Source organism: Rhynchophorus ferrugineus, unplaced genomic scaffold (genome assembly GCF_030347505.1).
Source record: "Rhynchophorus ferrugineus isolate W39M unplaced genomic scaffold, kcgeb_rfMv2 rfM2, whole genome shotgun sequence".
NCBI lineage: Eukaryota > Metazoa > Arthropoda > Insecta > Coleoptera > Curculionidae > Rhynchophorus > Rhynchophorus ferrugineus.
Window position 1 is genome coordinate 5500691 of NW_027472581.1, and position 22387 is coordinate 5523077.

General features: G+C 32.5%; 1 protein-coding gene across 6 annotated transcripts in view; it reads right to left on the reverse strand.

Moving 5' to 3' along the window:
* The window catches only part of nompC (no mechanoreceptor potential C), an 81370-nt gene that overhangs the window by 42577 nt on the left and 16406 nt on the right, over window positions 1–22387 (reverse strand). For all 6 annotated transcript variants that reach the window (XM_076394714.1, XM_076394713.1, XM_076394712.1 and 3 more), the window contains exons 4-8: window positions 12886–12987; window positions 8223–8339; window positions 2160–2315; window positions 1867–2068; window positions 1668–1813 (exon numbers count right to left, since the gene is read on the reverse strand). In XM_076394714.1, coding sequence (XP_076250829.1) covers window positions 1668–1813; window positions 1867–2068; window positions 2160–2315; window positions 8223–8339; window positions 12886–12987 — 723 coding nt within the window. The remainder of the gene's footprint in view (window positions 1–1667; window positions 1814–1866; window positions 2069–2159; window positions 2316–8222; window positions 8340–12885; window positions 12988–22387) is intronic.

Here is a 22387-nt window from a genome sequence, read left to right on the forward strand (position 1 = left end):
CAACTCGTCGTTGTTTTTGGTCAAAATTGAGCTCACGCGGCGCCCACTTTGCACAGAGCTTTCTCATACCCAAATATTCGTGAATGATATGATGTACACATTCAGTTGATATCTTTTTAGAGTGTCTGCTATTTCATTCAGTTTTAATTTACGGTCATTCAAAATTATTTTGTAGATTTTTTAAAAGTTTTCGTCGGTAACAACCTCTTTTGGGCGTCCACTGCGTTCATCGTCTTCGGTACTCATTTCTCCACGTCTAAACTTAGGCAGTGTACGGAAACTCGGCATCAAACCAAGATTTTGCTTCAACTGTATTTTTCCCTTCAAAAAGTAATATATTATCAACACAAAGTAATATATTTTATCCATTTTTTTCACAATAACAAAAGTTGCTTCACTCAAAATGCTATAATTCACAAACTAATGATCCGACAGCTGTTAAATTTATACACGCGTTTTTTGAGGGTTAGGACTACTAAAAGCCATATGGACTTAATTTTAGTAGCGCCATCTATGTGAGAGGCCGGGGACTTTACAATTGACCTGTTATAATACGCTGATATATATCTACAAGACTTTGCATGTAAACTGAACAATACATACGCAAGGCATTTTTTACACGGAAGTAGTGTTACCTACTTGCGACAAGATGAACTATATAGCATAGTTATCTATATTGCATCAATCTCCTGTATGTGTACGATATCTTTTTCATTTGGAACTTAGATGCAAAAATGAATTTCTTAGATATTTTAATACAATAATGAGATATAACAACACACGTGTTTCCAACTACTTAGAAAACGAACTTCAAATATTTCCTTAAAATGAACGTAATATAATGAACAGAAAAAAGACTAAGGATGACTAATGAATATGTCATAGAATGGTAAACATGAAAAGGAAAAGCCAAAGCACCTTTAGAGGTCTTTGAACATCTTCAAGCAGAACAGCAAAATGTATTGGAATGGTGCTAAAGAGTCGTAATATCTAAACCATCCAAGTCTAAAAGGGTCCATTTAAAGATGACAGGAGTATACAATGCTCCCTGAGAATTTCGAAAGCTTAGAGATATTGGAGTGATCAAAATTAAAGAACTAAAATCAATCAAGAGGCAGAAAATTGTGATCCTAGTAAATCTAGTAGTGCTATGCAATTTTGAAAGGAAATGAGAAGAATTTTATATTCATTAATACGAAATCAATCTGAATGAAGATAAGAGCTATGTCGTAAACTTAGTAGCTACCATTATAATTAACGTAGTTCCAGTTCAGAAGCCAATAGGACATATTGACATTATTACTTGTTATTAATAAGGAAATATTCTGCCACATTAACTCACTCTGTTACTACACTGAGTATATTTTAACTATGATAACTATAACTTTATGATAAATTTCCTATTAAATAACTAGGTTTGATCAAATGTCTGCAATATTATTTAAAACAGTGGCGATAACAATTAGAGGTTATAAACCATTGCAACATTGCGACGTACTAACTCTGATGACGTGCATTACTAATGCTATATAAATAAATTATGTTGAAATAGCCAGCCACCAAGAAATTGAAGCCCCATAAAGCAAATAAAATAATTTTATATATAACCTTTGCATTTTAAAATAAATATAGCGATGTTATTTTATATAAATACTATTTGGTCTTACTTTATTAGGCATATGCAAATATACACCCTTCTTGAAAAGCATCATGGCACAATCTGCATGACCATTAAGGGATGCTATGTGCATTAATGTCGATCCGTCTTTTGTCCTTTCGAAAATACTGGCCTTAAATTTATCAGCTAACAGTTCTGCAAAGAGCCACGATTTTGTTTCAATTGTATTAATAATTTTATGATGTTACCTATAATATTTGCATGTCCATTTTCAGCTGCTAGATGCATTGGTGTCCTGTCTTGAAAATCCGTGATACTAGCCGATGCTCTGACTCCATAGAAGTACTTAACTAATAACTCGTCACCTTCTGCCGCCGCAATATGCAATGGGGTTTGACCTTCACCATTACGAATGTCCACATTGGTGCCATAATCAACCAATATCCTAACCTATAAATTTAAATCGTACAAACAAATAATATGTTACTGTTTGCCCCAGAAAGCTTATACAATACATAGGTAAATAGTTATAAGTTCATACCATATCGATGTCTTTTCTTCTTACTGCTAAATGAAGGGCGGTATCCCCATTGGCAGCAGCTGCTTTTAGTTGTTCTGATGTCAGAGAACTCAATAATTCTCTGCACATCGACTGATTTCCAGCTTCCACAGCCAATAGCAAAGGGATCTTTCCTCTCTAAAAAAATATTAAAATTATGCCAGACTACGAGATTGGTGAGTATCTAGAAATGAGGATTTCGTTTATAAAATAAAATTGTTTTAAACTAAATTAAAAGTTGTTTTATTAAATGCTACAGGGTTCATAACTTATGTGTATATCATAATTAGTACAATTCTCAGGATTCTCGATAAAATAAGCTTATTGAAGCACTTTATAAGACAGTTTTAAGCTAATTTACTCAAGCTAAGATGAACAATTACAATTTACATTTAGAGACCTTAGCATTGGATATTAGACTATAGTCTATTAAAAACAGTAGTGACAAACGTGATCAATATGTGTGTGTCGAAAGTTTAAAGTTCGTTTTACAGTCAGATAATATTATCATTCTCATTTTATTCTATTTAAAGAGATAGAATGCTGTTGTAACATGTAATCGAAAGAGCCCAGAAAAGTTGTCCGTTGTCAAACGTCTGAAAAATTCTTCAAAATATTAAAATTACGGGTTATAAACCATCAAACATTGTTCTAACGCTATGTTTTAATGAATGTCAAATAGTCGCGGTTTTTACTGAAACATAACCTTAAATTCACCTAAAAGAAATCGTCTTTATGCGAAACGGGTGACGAATAAAGATCAGGTTGCTATACTGCCCTACTAGCTGTATCAGAGGTCAAATATACGAAATGTGTAAAAACAGTAAGTAGTTGTTTCAGTCGAAACATAATTTAACACAATTATTTCAGAGAAAATTGTTAGCCTGGAAAGTATCCACAAAAAGTCAAAACATATATGTTATACCTATTTGAGTGATGTAGAAAATCCCTTCATACACTGTTGGGTAATATAGGCTTTAGATGGTGTGAAGATAACCCACGAAAGGGTTTAATGGAACTTGCAGAGGTTGCTTTTAAATGAATATGATTTTTAATGTTATATAGCTAGCTAGTTATAGTTTACACCGAGTTGTAATAATGTATCACAATAATATCTATATTCACAGACCCAACATTTAAACAAAACAACGTTCATTATTTTTTTCAAATATAATTGAGATAATAAACCTTATACCCCTATAATTTGTGTTTGTTAACAGTTTATCAAGTGCGTACAATAACAGATATAATTAATATATATTCAGCTATAGTCTTAGATGAGACACAAGCCTTCAATAATGTATAGTATGACGGCTTTGTTCATACGCTACACAAAATATTAGCGAAACAACACACTGAACTATTAAAATCTTACATTGCAGGCATTATGTTTAGAGTCAAACAAGAGGCTAAAATAAAAGAAGCTAAACAGGTCTACCACAAGGAAGTGCATTGCGGCCAATTCTTTACCAAATCTATAATACTATGATATTTGTTACCGGAGATAATGGCGAAGAAGCCACACGAAATATACAACAGTGACAGTTTAAATAATTACACCCCAACCTGTAACGTAAAAATTAACGAAAGTAAATTTGTGCTTGTACAATTCACGTATAATCAGGCGACACAAACACTTAAGAGGTCAATTGAAATATCCCCGGCCTAACACATAGATGGCGCTACTAGAATTAAATCCATATGTTTTGTATTTAGCCCTAACTCTCAAAAGATGCGTGTATAAATTTGACAGCTCTCGGATCATTAGTTTGTGAAGTATGGCATTTTGAGTGAAACAATTTTTGATATTGTGAAAAAAATTTATAAAAAGGAATTTTGCATGTTGATAAAATATTGCTTTTTGAAGGGAAAAAATGCAGTTGAAGCAATATCTTGGCTAGATGTCGAGATTCCGGATACTGACCCAGGACAATCAACCATCAAGTAATGGTATGCTAAATTTAGACGTGGTGAAATGTGCACCGAAGGCGATGTATGCAGTAGACACCCAAAAGAGGTTGTTACCAACAAAAGCAATTAAAAGAAATTCGTTAAAATGATTTTGAATAACCGTAAATTGAAATTGAACGAAATAGATGATACCCTAAAGATTTCATCTGAACGTATTCATCATATCATTCACGAATATTTGGATACGAGAAAGCTCTGTGCAAAGTGGGTGCCGCGCAAGCTCACTTTTGACCAAAAACAACGACTAGTTGATGATTCGGAGCAGTATTTGAAGATGTTATGATCAAGCGTAATAAATCTGAGTTTTTCCGTCGATATCTGGTGCCAATGGACGAAACATGGCTCCACCATTTCACTCCGAAGTCCAATCGACAGATATCCGAGTCGGCTGGCAAGGTTATGACGTCTGTATTTTGGGTCGCACATAGAATAACTTTCATTGACTACCTTAAAAAAGGAAAGACCATCAACAGCGACTATTACATAGTGTTATACCGCCGAAAACAGCCGCATTTCAAGAAAAAGAAAGTGCTGCTTCACTAAGACAATGGGTGATGGAAGACAGAAAGAAAGAAATTCATGGATTGGTCTTCGAATTGCTTCCTCATCCACCGTATCTTACAGATTTGGCACCCAACGACTATTTCGTCGATTCGTCGTAAGTGTGCAAAGTTCGAGAAGCAAAGGACAAATCGTACTACAAAAATGGTATCGAAAAGATGGAGGGTCGCTATAATGTATCACCCTTGAAGAGAATTATGTTGAATAAAAAAACTAATTTTGCCAAAACAATGTGTTTTATTATGGTAGGCCGGAATCTTTTCAATTGACCTGTTACAACAATAAATAATAATACCTTTCAATACAGCAACAACCTCTGTATCTCGGAATGAACGTTGATGCAAGACTTCGCTGGAAGGAATATATAAAAAAGAAGAGGAAAAAACTGGAGTTAAAATACAGGATAATTTATAGGTTAATAAGTACATAATAAATTAATATTATATAAGCAAATGTTGGAGCCGATATGAGCACACGAATTTAATAGTGGAGATATTCGACGAATATAAATATAATTCAAGTTTTTTAGAACAAAGTTCTCCGAAATGTTTTAGATGCACCCAGATACTACAGGACTAATTACTTACACCGATAATTTTAGATACCGACTGCTATGCAGGAAATCAAGAGAATCGCAAGGAAACGTGAGGAGAGATGTCATTGTCATGTCAATATCGAAGTATTAGAGCTCTTCAAGAATACCACAGCAGGGCAGAGACTTAAAATTATAACAATTGATCTTGTGTCGTGTAGTGAGAAGCATTTAATAGAGAAATAGTAGAGTTCATACATACTCCTCATTATACCAGAGACTGAGATAAGGCATATGGGCCTAGATATACACTTAGATTAAATTATTGTAAAGACAAATTGTAGGATGGCCGGCAACGACTGGTAACAATATACTTTTTTTTAAATTTATTCACCTAATTTGAAAAATGGCTTTGTATCTAATAAATTAAAATAGCAGTAATCGAAAATGGAAACTGCGAAGATTAACCATAGATTAGTTTTGTCTAAAATCGTCACTAAGAAATAAAAAATATATATATTGTTGGATTTTTTCCAAACGACTTCCCAATAAAACCTATAGATCAGGCCCAATTGCATTAAGTTCGGAATGCCCCACCGAAAAGTTGCAGACGTCCGTACCTGGCGCCGCTGCTTTGACACGCGACACGACACACAATTCCCACAAAGACAACGTCAACGATCCCGTTCGTTGATGGACGGCTAGAAAATATTTACATATTTTCGGTAAATAAGCTAACATCTGCGATATATTCAATTATCTTTATCTCGTCACAAAAAAAAATTAGTCATGAAATAGACTAGATGACTGTAAAGATTCACAAATATATTCATTTGTAATAATAATATACTATTGAAATAACAATATATACACATATATATATATATATATATATATATATATATATATATATATATATATATATATATATATATATATATATATATATATATATATATATATATATATATATACCGACCGGCGAATGACCAACTTTAGAAACCATCCCAGAAGGTGGTCTGGTCTTACTGGGATCATTTTCCTTGTCGCATTTTACACTCTTGCCTAGAACATTCACAAATTTTAAACAATCACAAACATAAATTTACGACCATGTCCCAGTAGGATTCAAACCCGCGGCAATCGCAACAGTAGGAGGACAAACAGCAATCAAATCTCTACGAAACACTGCCATCACTTATCGTTTCCTAACCATCATTTCTGAATTCCAACGTTTGAACTTCAGAGTCATCATACTTCACAGTCAAAAATTGTTTTGTGATACTATAGGAAAGAAAAGATAAACGAAACAAACTCGGCTTTATCAAGGTAAATAATCTATATTTGCTCAGAAACGATTACTCCATAGTGACTGTAAATGAAATAAAATGTTTAAATATTTAAGGAATACTAGAACTTTTATAAAATTGCTTGCAGTGAGTGAGTATTCCAGACACACTAACCATGAAATGTGGTAGAATATTGAACTAATATACCATTATAACAGCATTATAACACTTGGCCAGAACATTTATATGTGCAGATAAAAAATCTAAAGAGTGACCAATTATAGAATAATCGGAATTTGGGAACTGTATTATTGAGATCAACTACCCTATATTTGCTAAGTCAAGTCAAAATTATACAGATGACAAATCTACTGAAAAATTTGTTTTGTTTTATTAATTTGAAGATAATACAAATGTATTTAACAAGATTACCTAAATATTCATTCTACGTAGATGATTAGAACTAAAAATAGAGTTAGAACAGAGAAAAGTTTAAATTACTCGTATAATACAGTTTAATTACTCGTATAATACAGTTTAATTACTCGTATAAACTCGTATATACATTTGATAATAGATGTTTTCTTAATATTTGAGCAGTTCAAATAACGAAAGTGTATCCAGAATTGTCACGTAACTTACCTGGTTATATTTGAGTAAATAAAATGCAGAAACTGTTATTTTGAAGTTTATTTTAATAATAGCCTTCCAAACTTATAAGCACGCGCAACAGCAATACATCATCAAGTACTTTACAAAATCTGTGTTTAGACATGCTTTAACGTATTAAGTTTCCCTATGAATTCTTAAACTGGATCTCTGCTTCGTTTTTTTGTACCGTGCTAAAGTATTATTTGAAATATTTGAAATTTCTGTTTACAGCGGTTTTTAAAAGCATATATCACGCATTGTTCAATATAATATGTATCAGTTACTCTTATCCTTGTAGAGTGTGGCCCATCAAAATATTTAATGTACAATAAATTACATTTAAAACTACTTAAAATAGTAAATATTTACAATGCAATGGTCTGGTTCGCGCTGTGCAAAATTTAACCACATTCAGCAATTTTTCTACCTTGAATGAAAACTACATAAATTCTTTGGAGTTTTTTCCGACCGATCACATACTATCGATACATATTAGAATGTCTAATTATAACATAAAATGATTTAAATAATCGATAAATAAGATCTGTCTGTATTAATTTATCTTTCAAATGCATTTTTTTACAGAAATAACTTTTATTCTGGGTAAATGTAATACTCATCCTACCCATCTTTGTTACCCTTCTCACTTTTCTAAGATATTATAAGATTTTCCACCAACCAGATATATTTTTAGAATGTTGGAATTGACTAAAATTCTTTTCGTTCTCTTATCACCAAATTTGGTACCGATTTCCACCCGCTTTGGGATTAATTTAGGTGATCTAATCTCTCAGTTGTTATTAGTACATCATCACCATAAGCTCCGTCCCATAGGCAGAAACTTTATTTTTGTATATGAAAGCCAATGTTATACTCTAAATTTTGATTTAACAAGAAATTAATTAAAAGTTGAAGTTCATAAAAGCCATATAATAAAATGGTAACGTAAAATAAAAAAATACACAATTGTTGAAGAAAGAAAAGAAAATTTACAGAAACAAAAATGAAATCTTAACAAAAAATAGATGTATGTTAACTTACCCCATCCACTTTCAATCTGATATCCTTGCCAGCAGTCTGCAGTAAAGCTCTTAAAATTGCAGTGGCTGTACCCGTTTGTCTCGACGCTACTAAATGAACAGCCGTCTGATTCCGACTCTAAAAATTCAATAACAATTTAATATATAACAATTACATCCTGTTATAATATTAACACCTGTTTATTGACATTTCTACATCTGTATTTGTCCCTTACTACATTTAGAATGTATATTTGCTCTTTTCTTAATTTCTTTCTAACTACATTAAATTAAAACCAAGAACAACCAATATTTATTTATATTCATGTTTTTTTCTAATTAACTATTTTTAGAGATCGAAGGGCATAGTAAAAGTAAAAATCCTGTTAAATCGCGTTTTTCAGATCTAATTTTCGAGGTACATTATATTTGCCCCAGTTTGCTATTTTTGTTAGACTGCCCAACCCTTAATTTCACTCCTGCCATTTATTAACTATTTCAGGTACAGAGTTTTTAGAAAATCGTCTATAATCTTTATCAGATTATAGACACTCTTAGTTCTGTTACACCTGTATCAACACATAAGCCAGGCGAGTACGAGATTAATACATCAGTATATATTTCCTGAAATAAAATAAAACAAAACAACTTTAGTTGAAGGTAAGAGTGACATTTATACACTATACAATTTCGTATAGTTTGGTTCGCTGCAAACTACTGATTTTCTGCTTGTTGTTCAGTGCTGTACTGTGGAAGAACTTGGAGGAACCATCAGTTATTGTTATACACAATGCACCATATCATAGTACACTGGTGGAGAAGATCCCAACAAAAGCTAATTAAGGAATGGATTAAAGCACATAAAATAAGTTTTGACTAAACCATGTTAAAGAATGAACAATTTAAATTGTTACTCGGCAAATATAAATGAAATATTTAATTGTATTTTATATAACTCGCTTTATTAGAAATAAGTTTGAGAAAATATACATGGTAAATTAGATTGGTGAATGTTATGGCCACAGAGTATTACGTCTTCCTCCCTATCACTGCATATTTAATCCAAATGAAATAATATGGGGTAATGCAAAGAATTATTACAATAGAAATGCAGGTCGAGGAAGACTAAACTATTTCACCATACTGAAATGCCTTAAAATAAACTATAAAGTTGATATATTGATATGCTTTTTTCCTGATTCTATTTTTAAATTTATTATAGCTTATAAGCAAGGTGAGTACGAGATTAATACATCAGTATATATTTCTAAAAATAAAATAAAACGAAATAACTTAAGCTAAAGTTAAGATTGACACATACTATATACAAGTTCGTATGGTTTGGTTCGCGTCAATCTACTGATTTTCTGCTTGTTGTTCAGTAGCTGAATTACTCTCACGTTGATGTTATTTAATAACCTTATTTCATATTTTAGGGTGACATCTTATAACTTTGTATATCTTAATTGTATTTGCTTACGTAGCGATAAATACTGGTAATTAATCGTAGAAATTTGGTTTTGTAATCGTTGGATTACTAGTTATGATTGATTACTATTATATGATTGACTGACATACAAATATCTTCAATTTTAGTAGACTAATCGGTAGAGTTGCTTCATTCTACAATTATCTGATCTGCTCAGCTTTTTGTCTAACGTGATGTTTCCAATTAAACCTACCACAAAAATGGGTATCGAGGCATTTAACTATAATTAGGTTGTCATTTCGCCGCAATTCAAAATTAACATGAACATATTTATAGTTATTAAACTGTATTTTCCAGTCTCTAGTCCATTTGTAGATCTTATTGATTATCACTTGTACTTTTTCTAAAGCCTTAGGCAGAGATATGTCTTTCACCATGAGAACTGTGTCGTCGAAAAATGATCCAGATAGTGTTTCTATTGTTGTTCTAGTATCAGCAGTATAAATCAGATACGAGAATCTCACAAGAAACTACCCAGAAGAAATAGGTTTATGTATTGAGAACACCCCTTCATGCAGGAATATACATTTTCTTTCAAAACGATATGACTCCAGCAGCTGACGACCATTTCGGGGAATTAATTTGCTCAACTTGTGGATTAGTTCCAAATGTCATACCTGGTCAAAATATTGTAAGACGTCCAGGAATAATGCTGGTCAGAATTTATTTCTTTAAAATATCTTTTCAACGACGGCAGTTACTGTATGCACTTGATCGATTGTTCAGTGGTGACTTCGAATTCCAAACGAAACTCATTCGCAAATAGTGATTGAATGTGTATGTTAACATGATGATTGCTATTCGTAGCAGATTGAGGTTGTTATTAATATCCTTGGCAAATTCCATTGGAATACGTTGGAATATATTAGCTAAATGTTGTGCGAATAATTAAGCTTTTTCGTCGTTGCGTCACATCCATTCATTTGGATCATTTTTAGGCGGTACTCCGTTAATTGGTCGTTTAAATGACCGAATTGTTTTCCATAGCTAGAAATATCTGTCTCATTAGTGCGATTGGTCAAAGGCAGTTCATTCGTTCGTACATTTTGAGACACCCTTTATAAAATATATTATTTTAAAAGTATGTATAACGTAGATCCTTAATGACATCCTCCAATAATGATATATAATATTTCAATAATATTTATATAGTTTTAAATATCACTTAGGTGTTCTACAGCTATGCGATTAATTAATTAATTAATTAATTTTCCTACTCATTTTCAATATTAATTAAATAAGTAGAAATTTTACTAGTATGTTACAAAAACCCAACTACATAGATACTATCTATATGAGTTTGACCCTAAGATAAAATATGTATATAATGTATAACTATAAATGTAAAATTTTGTACAACAATCAATGTACAATATCCATTTTTTAGTTGGCCCTAACTCTCAAAAATGCATGTATAAATTTGACAGTTGTCAGATCATTAGTTTATGAATTATAGTATTTTGAGTGAAGCAACTTTTGTTACTGTGAAAAAAATTGATAAAAAGGAATTTTGCGTGTTGATAAAATATTGCTTTTGAAGGAAAAAATACAGTTCAAGCAAAAACTTGGCTTATTGCCGAGTCCAGACACTGCCCTAGGAAAATCAACAATCAAGGTTAGACGTAGTGAAATTAGCACCAAAGACGGTGAACGCAGAGGACGCCCAAAAGCGGTTGTTACCGACGAAAACATTTAAAAAATCCACAAAATCAATTTTGAATGACTGCAAATTGAAATTGAATGAAATAGCAGACACTCTAAGTGAGAGTGTGAGAAAGCGCTGTGCAAAGTGGGTGCCGTGCGAGCTCACTTTTAACCAAAAACAACGACGAGTTGATGATCCGAAGCAGTGTTTGAAAATGATCAAGCGTAATATAGTTTTTGCGTCGATATGTGACAATGGATGAAACATGGCTCCATCCTTTCACTCCGAAGTCCAATCAAAAGTCATTCGAGTCGGCCGGCAAAGAGAACTCAGTCCAAAGCATGGGAAAACGCAACAGTCGGCTGGCTAGGTTATGGCGTCTGTATTTTTGAATGCGCATGGACTAATTCTACCTTTAATGGTCCTTACCATCAACATCGACTATTACATAACGTTATTGGACTGTTTGAAGGACGAAATTGCCAAAAAACAGCCGCATTTGAAGGAAAAGAAAGTGCTGATTCACGAAGACAATGAACCGCGTCACAAGTCGGTGAAAACAATGGCGAAAATCCATGAATTGGGCTTCGAATTGTATCCTCAACCACGTGTTCTCAGGTCACAAAAGATTGCTCGCTGGGAAGAAATGTTTCTCCATTGAAGAGGTGATCGCCGAAACTGAGGCCTATTTTGAAGCAAAGGACAAATCATTTTACCAAAAGGGTATCGAAAAGTTGGAGGAAGGGAATACACACCCTTGAAGGGAATAATGTGGAATAAGAGAAACTAATTTTGCCAAAAAGTATATTTTACTATGGTAGGCCGGGGACTTTTCAATTGACCTGTTAGAATGAAGCTTTATTATAAAACATGAAAATAATATAGATACTATAAAAATAAACTACTTGAAATATGTAAAAATGTTAAAGCCAAAAATGTCGATTTTAATATTTCAATTGTAATTGTTGACAAACTCTCAATCTTCAGAAGTTATTAAAATTAATTTGATAACTTTTCTCCTGTTGAAATTTATTTTATATCATATAAACCATATCCATATCATAATCAATCAATTAATCAATTTTATCATTTATGACAAACTTTACTTTCCATAGATTTACATTAAAGGTAACTATTAGTATTTTTATTTAATAATAATGTGTATACTAAACTTGCCTTATTCCATTATTCTTTGTATAATTACTAATTCTGATGGTCTATGAAATAATCTGTGCTCTAAAGATATAATCTATAGAAGTTTGACCTCAATTATACGAAACGCAACCATAAAGCCGTAGGTGTAAAATCAAGATAATTCTGAGCAACGAAAGAAAAAAATCATAATTATTCGCTAGATTATTTAACTCAAATGACTACCGTTGTACAAGATTTCTACAAAATAGTTGTTTTTTTATGTATATGAGTTTTCGTATGTACATTATTATTTATAAAATGTCAACTTTGATCTAATATTTATCTTCCTTACTTCGTCAAAAGAATGGTACATTACTTATGATTAAATAACACACTATTGATATTATTTCAACTTACCCCTCCTGTTGAATAAGGATCGACTCCTTTTTTTCCAAGGAGAAGCTTAACCACATCCTCTCGAGAATGCATTGCCGATATATGAAGTACATTATAGTTGTCCTGAAACAATATATTTTAACTAGAATAAAAAATCAACAAAAATAAAGAACACTCAATTAACAATATTAAGATTATATACTGATAATCTTTCAATGATACTCTAAAATATTTTATAAACCCAAATAAACAAAAATTTTCCAAATTTATATTAAATTTATAAATATTCGAAGCAAATGTTATAGTGCTAGTAAAAAATTGTATAATAGAAATAATGGTTCATTAAACAATGATATTAATGATTAGCATAATAATTATTTAAGCCAAACCTTTGATGGAGTGTGGCATAAGGGCCTCAAATACGTTGGAAAATAAATTACCTCAGTCAGATGAGCCCGATTCTCAAATTCTATATTTCTAGTCGTGATAAGATACTGTGACGAATATTCAAATTGGAAACCTGTCTATGTGGGTCTAATGCTAGGTAGTATCCTTAGACTAATATTGTATTTACTTTTTATTAGTCATATCCCTAAATGTGAAGGAGTAACAATAACCATATTTAATGATGATACTGCTGTACTAGCTACAAGTAACACTATTTAGACCACTATAAATTAAGTACAAACAGATATCAATAATATTACTGAATGGACAAAGAATTAGCAAATAAAATTGTATGCTACACATGTTGATTTCACATACAAATAAATAGACAAACTACCAGTGATAATTGTTTCTAGAGAGCCTCTCTATCCTAACATAGTAAAATACTCTTTCATGACACTCGATGTCAAGCTCAAGAAGAGCATCTTAAAAAGACATATGTAGAACTTTGCATGATATGATATGATATGCAAAATGTGCGGTGCTTGTTTAGAAGACAATCCCAATTAAAGCACCTCAATAAATTATTATTATACAAAAATATTTTGAAGCCAAGAAAGAAATTCAAAATCAACACGATCCAGACTTACCAGCATAAAGTTGTTAATGACCCTATTATATTAGAAATCGAAACATCCACAAAAACGTAAAGGCAGCGAAAAAAAAACAATTTGCGAAAAACACCAAGAAAGATTGTCTCTCAATAGTACTCTTTCCCAGAGGTTGAAATTATTTGCGTAAATTGTGCCATGTTTTAAAACTATATGGAATATACTAGTGAGAGTAATGTAACAGGTCTATTGAAATGTCCCAGGCCTACCATAGTAAAACACATTTTTTTGGCAAAATTATTTTTTTTTTATTGGACATAATTCCCTTCAAGGATGATACACTGATTATAGCTCTAATTTTTCAATACCATTTTTGTAGTTCGATTTGTCCTTTGCATCAAAATAGACCTCAGATGTACACGTTCAGTTGATATTTTTAGAGTGTCTGCTATTTCATTCAATTTCAATTTATGGCCATTCAAAATTTTGTGAATTTTTTAATGTTTTCGTCGGTAACAACCTTTATTGGGCGTCTGCTGCGTTCACCGTATTCAGTGCTCATTTCACCATCTCTAAACTTAGCATACCAATCCTTGATGGTTGATTTTCCTGGGGCAGTGTCCGGAAACTCGGCATCAAGCCAAGTTTTTGCTTCTACTGTATTTTTACCATGTAACACGCGAAATTACTTTTTATCAATTTATTATTATCAACAAAAGCTGCTTTACTCAAAATGCTATAATTCACAAAATAATGATCCAACAGCTGTCAAATGTATACATGCAGGTTTTGAGGGTTAGGGCTAGCTAAAAAGCATATGGATTTAATTCCAGTAGCGCCATCTATGTGTCAGGCCGGGGACTTTTCAATTAAACTGTTATGTACCATGTGCATTTTAAATTAAAAAAATAACATCTTAAAATAAAATTAATTTAATAATAAATGGTTATGAAATGATTATACATCAACTTATTGAAAAACCTACTCTATTACATATCCGTATATTTTATAATTTATTCACGTGTATTACATACTGTGGAGAGTCACTAAACAGTACTTGAAGAGTTGAAATAACTTCAATAATAAATAAATAACTAAATCTAAACATAACCAAAATCAAGATAAATGATACTGTGGTATATGTATCATTAAAAAAGCACTCTGCAACCCAATTTCCCTAATTTTCAGCCTTATCCAATAACTTAAAAACGCAATTTGTAAAATGGATCCCCTATTAAAACGAATTATAATTTCGGCTAATGTAATTTAGTTCGATACCCATTTATCCTGATTAAATGGGGGGTAACGTTTGGCTTACGCGAACTGCTGTTTTAAAATATATCCAAAATTAAAAAGAATATATTCTAATGATTTGAAATTATCGAGTTAACTAGAACTAACAACTAGAATAACAATTGATCTTGTTAGATATTTGATCTTGTTAATTTTTTTTGGTATAACAAAAAAAGCAGATAAAATAAACTTGTCTTAATAAAGTACCTATTCCTGAAATGTTCACATCAAACTTCAACGCCAAGTCAAACTGTTTTTAATTGAAGCCATACACGAACACTGTTTTAATGTCTTCTTGACAGCATAAAGTATTATTTAGATAATATTAACTGCTTATTTTTCATGTAATCATCTTTGGCTAAAATTAATTTATGCCAAAGTTATTTCAACCTTCGAAACGATTGTTTTTATCCGCTTATAACAACCGTAATTGACTGTAACATCTATCCTCGGACCAGTTGTTTGAATTTAGAGAATATCATAAAATTCTGCAGAACTAAGTAAGCTTAATATAACAGTTACAAAATGATTTTGATTAAATTTTTGATGTTTTTTCAGAAGTAGTCGATAGTGATGATGTCTATAAGGGTTATGGCCTGCATAGTTACAGCATCTTGGGCTAATGTAATTTAGTTCGATACCCATTTATCCTGATTAAATAGAGGCTAACGTTTGGCTTACGCGAACTGCTGTTTTAAAATACATCCAAAATTAAAAAGAATATACTCTAGTGATTTGAAATTATCGAGTTAATTAGAACTAACAACTAGAATAACAATAATAAACAAATATGTTTAATTATATTCCAGTTAAATCGATTTCGATTTCAGCATTGCCTATTTGATCTTGTTAGTTTTTTTTGGTATAACAAAAAAAAACAGATAAAATACACTTGTCTTAATAAAGTACCTATTCCAGAAATGTTCACATCAAACTTCAACGCCAAATCAAACTGTTTTTAATTGAAGCCATACGCGAACAGTGTTTTAATGTCTTCTTGTCAGCATAAAGTATTATTTAGATAATATTAACTGCTTATTTTTCATGTAATCATCTTTGGCTAAAATTAATTTATGCCAGAGTTATTTCAACCTTCGAAACGATTGTTTTTATCCGCTTATAACAACCGTAATTGACTGTAACATCTATCCTCGGACCAGCTGTTTGAATTTAGAGAATATCATAAAATTCTACAGAACTAAGTAAGCTTGATATAACAGTTACAAAATAATTTTGATTAAATTTTTGATGTTATTTCAGAAGTAGTCGATTGTGGTGATGTCTATAAGGGTTATTATCTGCATAGTTACAGCATCTTGGAACGAAAACCTTGACGAGAGAGTCTCCTTTTTACCAACTATGGGTTTATCTGGACTGGGCCTAAAGTTTAATGCGGGCTCCGAACCGTGGTCCTCAGCATTAAGCCAACCGACTGGCAAGTGACCAACTTGGAGATCATCCCAGGAGACGTCCGGTCTTACCCAGCCTGGTTACTGGCGTGACTGTTCAGTTCTGACAATCACAATTATAACGATTGAAGAACGTAGATCGCAATCAATATTCTGTATGTCGTTATAATATAGTTATATTTACATCTCTTCTTTTTAAAATGTATATTATTTAAATTTTGTTAATAACTCAAATTGCTCCTTTGAAACCAACATTTCGCTTATTCTTGAAAAATGTTGCTTAATTTCGAACGAGGTTTATTTTAAACATGAAGAAGTAACTATTTGGTGTTGCTTTTGGAAATTGTGACATGAAGGTAGCAGCAGCGTATCATTAAATACAGTAAAAGGCGCAGGAATAAAAATATGTTAATTTTTAATGAGATTATTATTGGATGATTTTTATTTTCAAATGGATCAACTTTGTTTCCAACCTGATAACTCAAGATGGTCCACCAGGCTTACATTGGTTAGTGGACAGGTCCAATTTAAAGCTAATACATAATTTTTCTATAAAGATATGTTAATATTCTAATCATTCACAAATAACTAATGTCCGTAGGAAACAGATTCATCAAACAATTAATAGAATAGGGCGACAATAAAACGACAATAGGCTGCAATATTTGGTTAAGACACTATTACCCAAATAATTAGTAAAAACTCTTAAGTTAAGCAACAGTCACTTAGATAGGAGCATTAAGGAAGGCTCAAGGGCATAAAAAGAAGTGGTACATCCTATATCATAAAATTAAGTCGCCTAAACGATTAAAAAATAATAACTAAAGTATAATTTCCAATATTTTCAATAATAAATAAAAGCATATTGTATCAATATGACGTGTTAATAACAAAGCTACAAAAAAAATTAATTAAATGTATATCGGAAATGTATTTTGATATCTCTAAAATTCATTAAAATTTATTTATTTTATATTTATTTTAATAAGCCTATAGTTATTAGCCAAAAATTATCATTATCTAAATTTATTGAAATTATATTTAGGTAAAATCATATCTGTAGCAGTTTAGCTGTAAAATTGAAATTTTCTTAACGATAAAATTAAAATGAAAACAACAAAAACTGACTTTTTATATGAGACAAGAATAAAACAGCATTGTTGTCGTTTCTCAAAATCCAGCGTGCCACAATGCCTGGTGGACAATCGATATTGAATTTCTGATATTGAACAATTTAACATTCTGAGGACAATATAGTTTGATTTACTTGATATATTATGAAAACTTACTTCAAATATTAAAGAAACTTCGTATCACATTGGAATTTTGTTGTATTAGAATGTGTTGAATATTGTCATTTTCTCCCTCAAGTAAACTTAAGTAATTGGTAAAGGCGACAGGACAGTCCTATTATTGCTGCATTAGTCACGTTAAGCTGTAGACTCAGTCCAGATAACATCGATATAAACAATAATTAAAAAGTGTCTGATAAGCTGAGTATGAGTGCACGAACATTTCATATAATATTGGCGTTACTGATTCGTTTGGGTCCATTGCTTGCTGTGGTCTAAGCTGAAATGGTTTCTTGATATTTTTGGATGTTATAACGTTCATTTCTGATCCGACGAGTAGCAAAATATACATATTTTATGAGGGACAATGATTATCTTTCTAGCCAGTTATAATAAGCCATAAAGCACTATCTGTAATGAGCAGAGAAATAACGATGGTGAACCAATTAACTATAGCATTTAAGTTAATTCACATGGTAGTCATTTTTCTTTTTGCTTGATCTTATTTTCAATGATGCTTGCAATTAGTTTCCTATGAACTACATTAGATATCTGTTAACCAACGAAAATAAACTCAATGGTTAGAATATAATGAAGTGCATCAATATAAGCTTATATTCGAATTCGATTTTGCAGCAGACTGATTCAAATCAAATGAGATATATAACAATGCAGATGCAAATTTCAGTACAAATCAAACGATAAAACAAAAATATAAAATCACTACCAAGAGTTATATTTAAATTTTTTTTAGAGATCGCAAAATTTGTAATATACTTTAAGTGCTAAAAGCTTTAATACATAATAGACTTTTGTAAACTACCTTACTAATGCTATATTTAGGTGACTGTCGATCACTCCTTGAGGAGTCTACCAAGGGATAGTTCTGACTCTGGCAGTATAACCTCCCAATTCAATAAATATAAAACTGAGAAATATCCTGAAAACCTTTTCGTATTCTCGGACGGTTCCAAGAGCAATGAATATGTGGGAGCAGCAATTACATCGTTGATGTCGGAGGGATACTTTAGGCTGCCCGGATCGTGAGTCCGTTGAGTGTATTGACGACTGAACTGTTTGCCATGCATGGAACCCTGACCTCAGTACAAGATGTACAGTATAAACGAGTAGTTATCGCCTCCGATTCAATGAGCTTTTTAAAGTGCCTCCAACCATATCTACCTGTACATCCGCCAGGAGTTCTTATCCGTGAACTAACCCCTAAATTGGAAAAGAGTGGCAAAACCATCACCTTTATGTGTCTCACTCTGGGATCATTGAAAATGAAAGAGCGGATTACTTAACTAAGACGAGGGAGGGATCACTTGCTGAATATTTCCTCTTCTGGAGTAGATATATGAAGCATCACTCTACTAGAATCTTTAGACATCTAAACCTAAGCTTCAGGAGGTGAAAAAAAAAGTATTATCGGGGCCTTAACACCACTAACATCAGCAGGCTCAACTTAAGCTTATTCTCGCGTCTCAGAATTGGTCACTGCAAACTGACACATGAGTTTCTCATTAAAGGAGGAAATCCACCACTGTGGGTCGAGTGCGGTTCCTCACTGTGAAATAAACACATACTAATCAAAGATACAACTCACAAAGAGGGTTGGTCAACCTGTACCAGTACCTTAGGCTGGAGAACCTGGACAAGATGAATAATGTTCTAACCGTAACAGGACTATCACTATAATAGTGTGAAATACAATAGTGTGCATCTATGTAATATCATGCATGTTAGTTTGAGTTTTTTGTTTCTTGTATCTTTATCACTGTCATGGGTTATGCGACCATTATACTGAAGCATTCATATATCCATGTATCTATACGCTTTTATATGTTTTGATTGTCATCTTGCAATATACTTGTAATAACATTATATGTTTTGACTGATACTGTAACAGATCAATTGAAAAGTTCCCGGCCTATCATAGTAAAACATTTTTTTTATTCAACATAATTCACTTCAAGGGCGATACACTGATTATAGCGACCCTCCAAATTTTCGATACCATTTTTGTAGTACGATTTGTCCTTTGCTTCAAAATAGGTCCCAGTTTCGGCGATCACCTCTTCATTCGACGAAAATTTCTTCCCAGTGAGCATTCTTTTGAGATCTAAGAATCGGAAATAGTCGCTGGAAGCCAGATCTGGTTTATGCGGTGGATGAGGAAGCAATTCGAAGCCCAATTCATGGATGTTTGTCATCGTTTTCACTGACTGGTGACACGGCGCATTATCTTGGTGAAGCGACACTCTTTTTCTCTACAAATGCGACCGTTCTTCGGCAATTTCGTCCTTCAAACAGGCCAATAATGCTATGTAAAAGTCGCTGTTGATGTTTCTTCCTTTGCCAAGGTGGTCAATGAAAATTATTCCATGCGCATCCCAAAATACAGACGCCATAACCTTGTCAGCCGACTGTTGCGTTTTCTCACGCTTTGGAGCGAATTCATCGTATGCAGTCCACATGGAGGGCTGTTGATTGATGATATGATTGATGTGATCTATTGTCACATATCGATGCAAAAATTCGGGTTTATTAAGCTTGATCATCTTCAAACACTGCTCCGAATCATCAACTCGTCGATGTTTTTGATTAAAAATGTTAAATTTATGCACGCATCTTTTGAGGGTTAGGGCGAACTAAAAATATATGGATTTGATTCTAGTAGCACCATAAATGTGTCAGGCCCAAGATTTTCTAATTAACCTGATAAATGTGTTATATATTTTATATCTTTAAACAGACCCTAAATAGTCCGGAGGCTGATGGGTCCATAATATCAACTAAATAAATAGATAAAGCTATATTTGAAAAAAATATGGCAAAGTATTTGTCAACAAGAATATACATATTCTTTTACTACTCTACATTTTGTTGTTGGCATCCGTACTACGTGGAATTTCAGGATTTAAGATGAGAAGTTCCCTCCAAAAATAGCACGTAATATATGTAATTTATAAAACATCTACAGAGTAAATTTAAAAATGTTAAATACTTTAGTAAAAGGCTGTGATTTGATCAGACTTCGGACAGAAAACAAATTCTGACCTACATAAACCAAAAATAAACCTTACTGATATAAAGCAGGCCAACTTGTAGTGTCGTATATTAAAAATCATGTCTCCAACCGTTAGTTTGACTTAAATAATCACTCTATTTCCAAATTCATGTTTATTTCGCTGATTTTCTGGATTTTTTTTTGTGGTATTTATCCGGTTACCTCGTACAATTAATAACCCAATTTCAAGGTAAGAAGGTCTGTGAATAAATTACGGAACAGAGATTTGGTTCTTGTCCTGGTCACGCAATTCCACGTTATTTTTATATGCACATTTAATTCGATAACCTTTATGTTTACGGAGTTTGCTAAAAATCAAGGTAAAATTATGAGAAGGTCGCAAACTGTTAGATGTTATAATTAGTTCGTAGGTAATACTATAATCTGTTCTATCGTGTAACAATATGTTATATTGCCCACAAATCGTAAAGTGCATCAAAGGTTTTATCACATAATTTTCTTAATATAGTCTATAATAGGTCAATTGAAAAGTCCCCAGCTTGACACATTGATGGCCCTACTACAATTAAATCCATACGTTTTTTAGTTAGCTCTAACCCTAAAAAGGTGCCTTTATAAATTTGACAGCTGTTTGGTTATTACTTGTGAATTATAGCATTTTGAGTGAAACAACTTTTGTTATTGAGAAAAAATGGATAAAAAGGAATTTTGCGTATTAATAAAATATTGCTTTTTGAACGAAAAAAATTCAGTTGAAGCAAAAACTTGACTACAGGATTGGTATGCTAAATTTAGACATGGTGAAATGAGCACCGAAGACGGTGAACACAGTGGATGCCCAAAAGAGGTTGCTACCGATGAAAACATTTAAAAAATCCACAAAATGATTTTAAATTTCCGTAAATTGTAATTCAATAAAATAGCAGACACTGTGAAAATATCAAATGAACGTGTACATCATATCATTCACAAATATTTGGGTATGAGAAAGCTATGTGTAAAGTGGGTGCCGCGCGAGCTCACTTTTGACCAAATATAACGACGAGTTGATGATTCGGAGCAGTGTTTGAAGATGATCAAGCGTAAGAAACCCGAGTTTTTGCGTCGATATATGACAACGTATGAAACACGGCTCCATCATTTTACACCAAAGTCCAATCGACAGTCATCCGAGTGGACTGCACACGATGAACCCGCTCCAAAGCATGGGAAAACTCAACAGTCGGCTGGCTAACTTATGGCGTCTGTATTTTGGGATGCGCATGGAACAATTTTCATTGACTACCTTGAAAAAGGAAGCACCATCAACAGCGACTAATACATAGCATTATTGAACCGTTTGAAGGTCGAAATCGCCGAAAAACTGGGGCATTTGAAGAAAAAGAAAGTGCTGCTTCACCAAGACAATGCAGGGTGTCACAAGTCAGTGAAAACGATGGCAAAAATTAATGAAATGGCCTTCGAATTGCTTCTTCATCCAATGTATTCTCCAGATCTGGC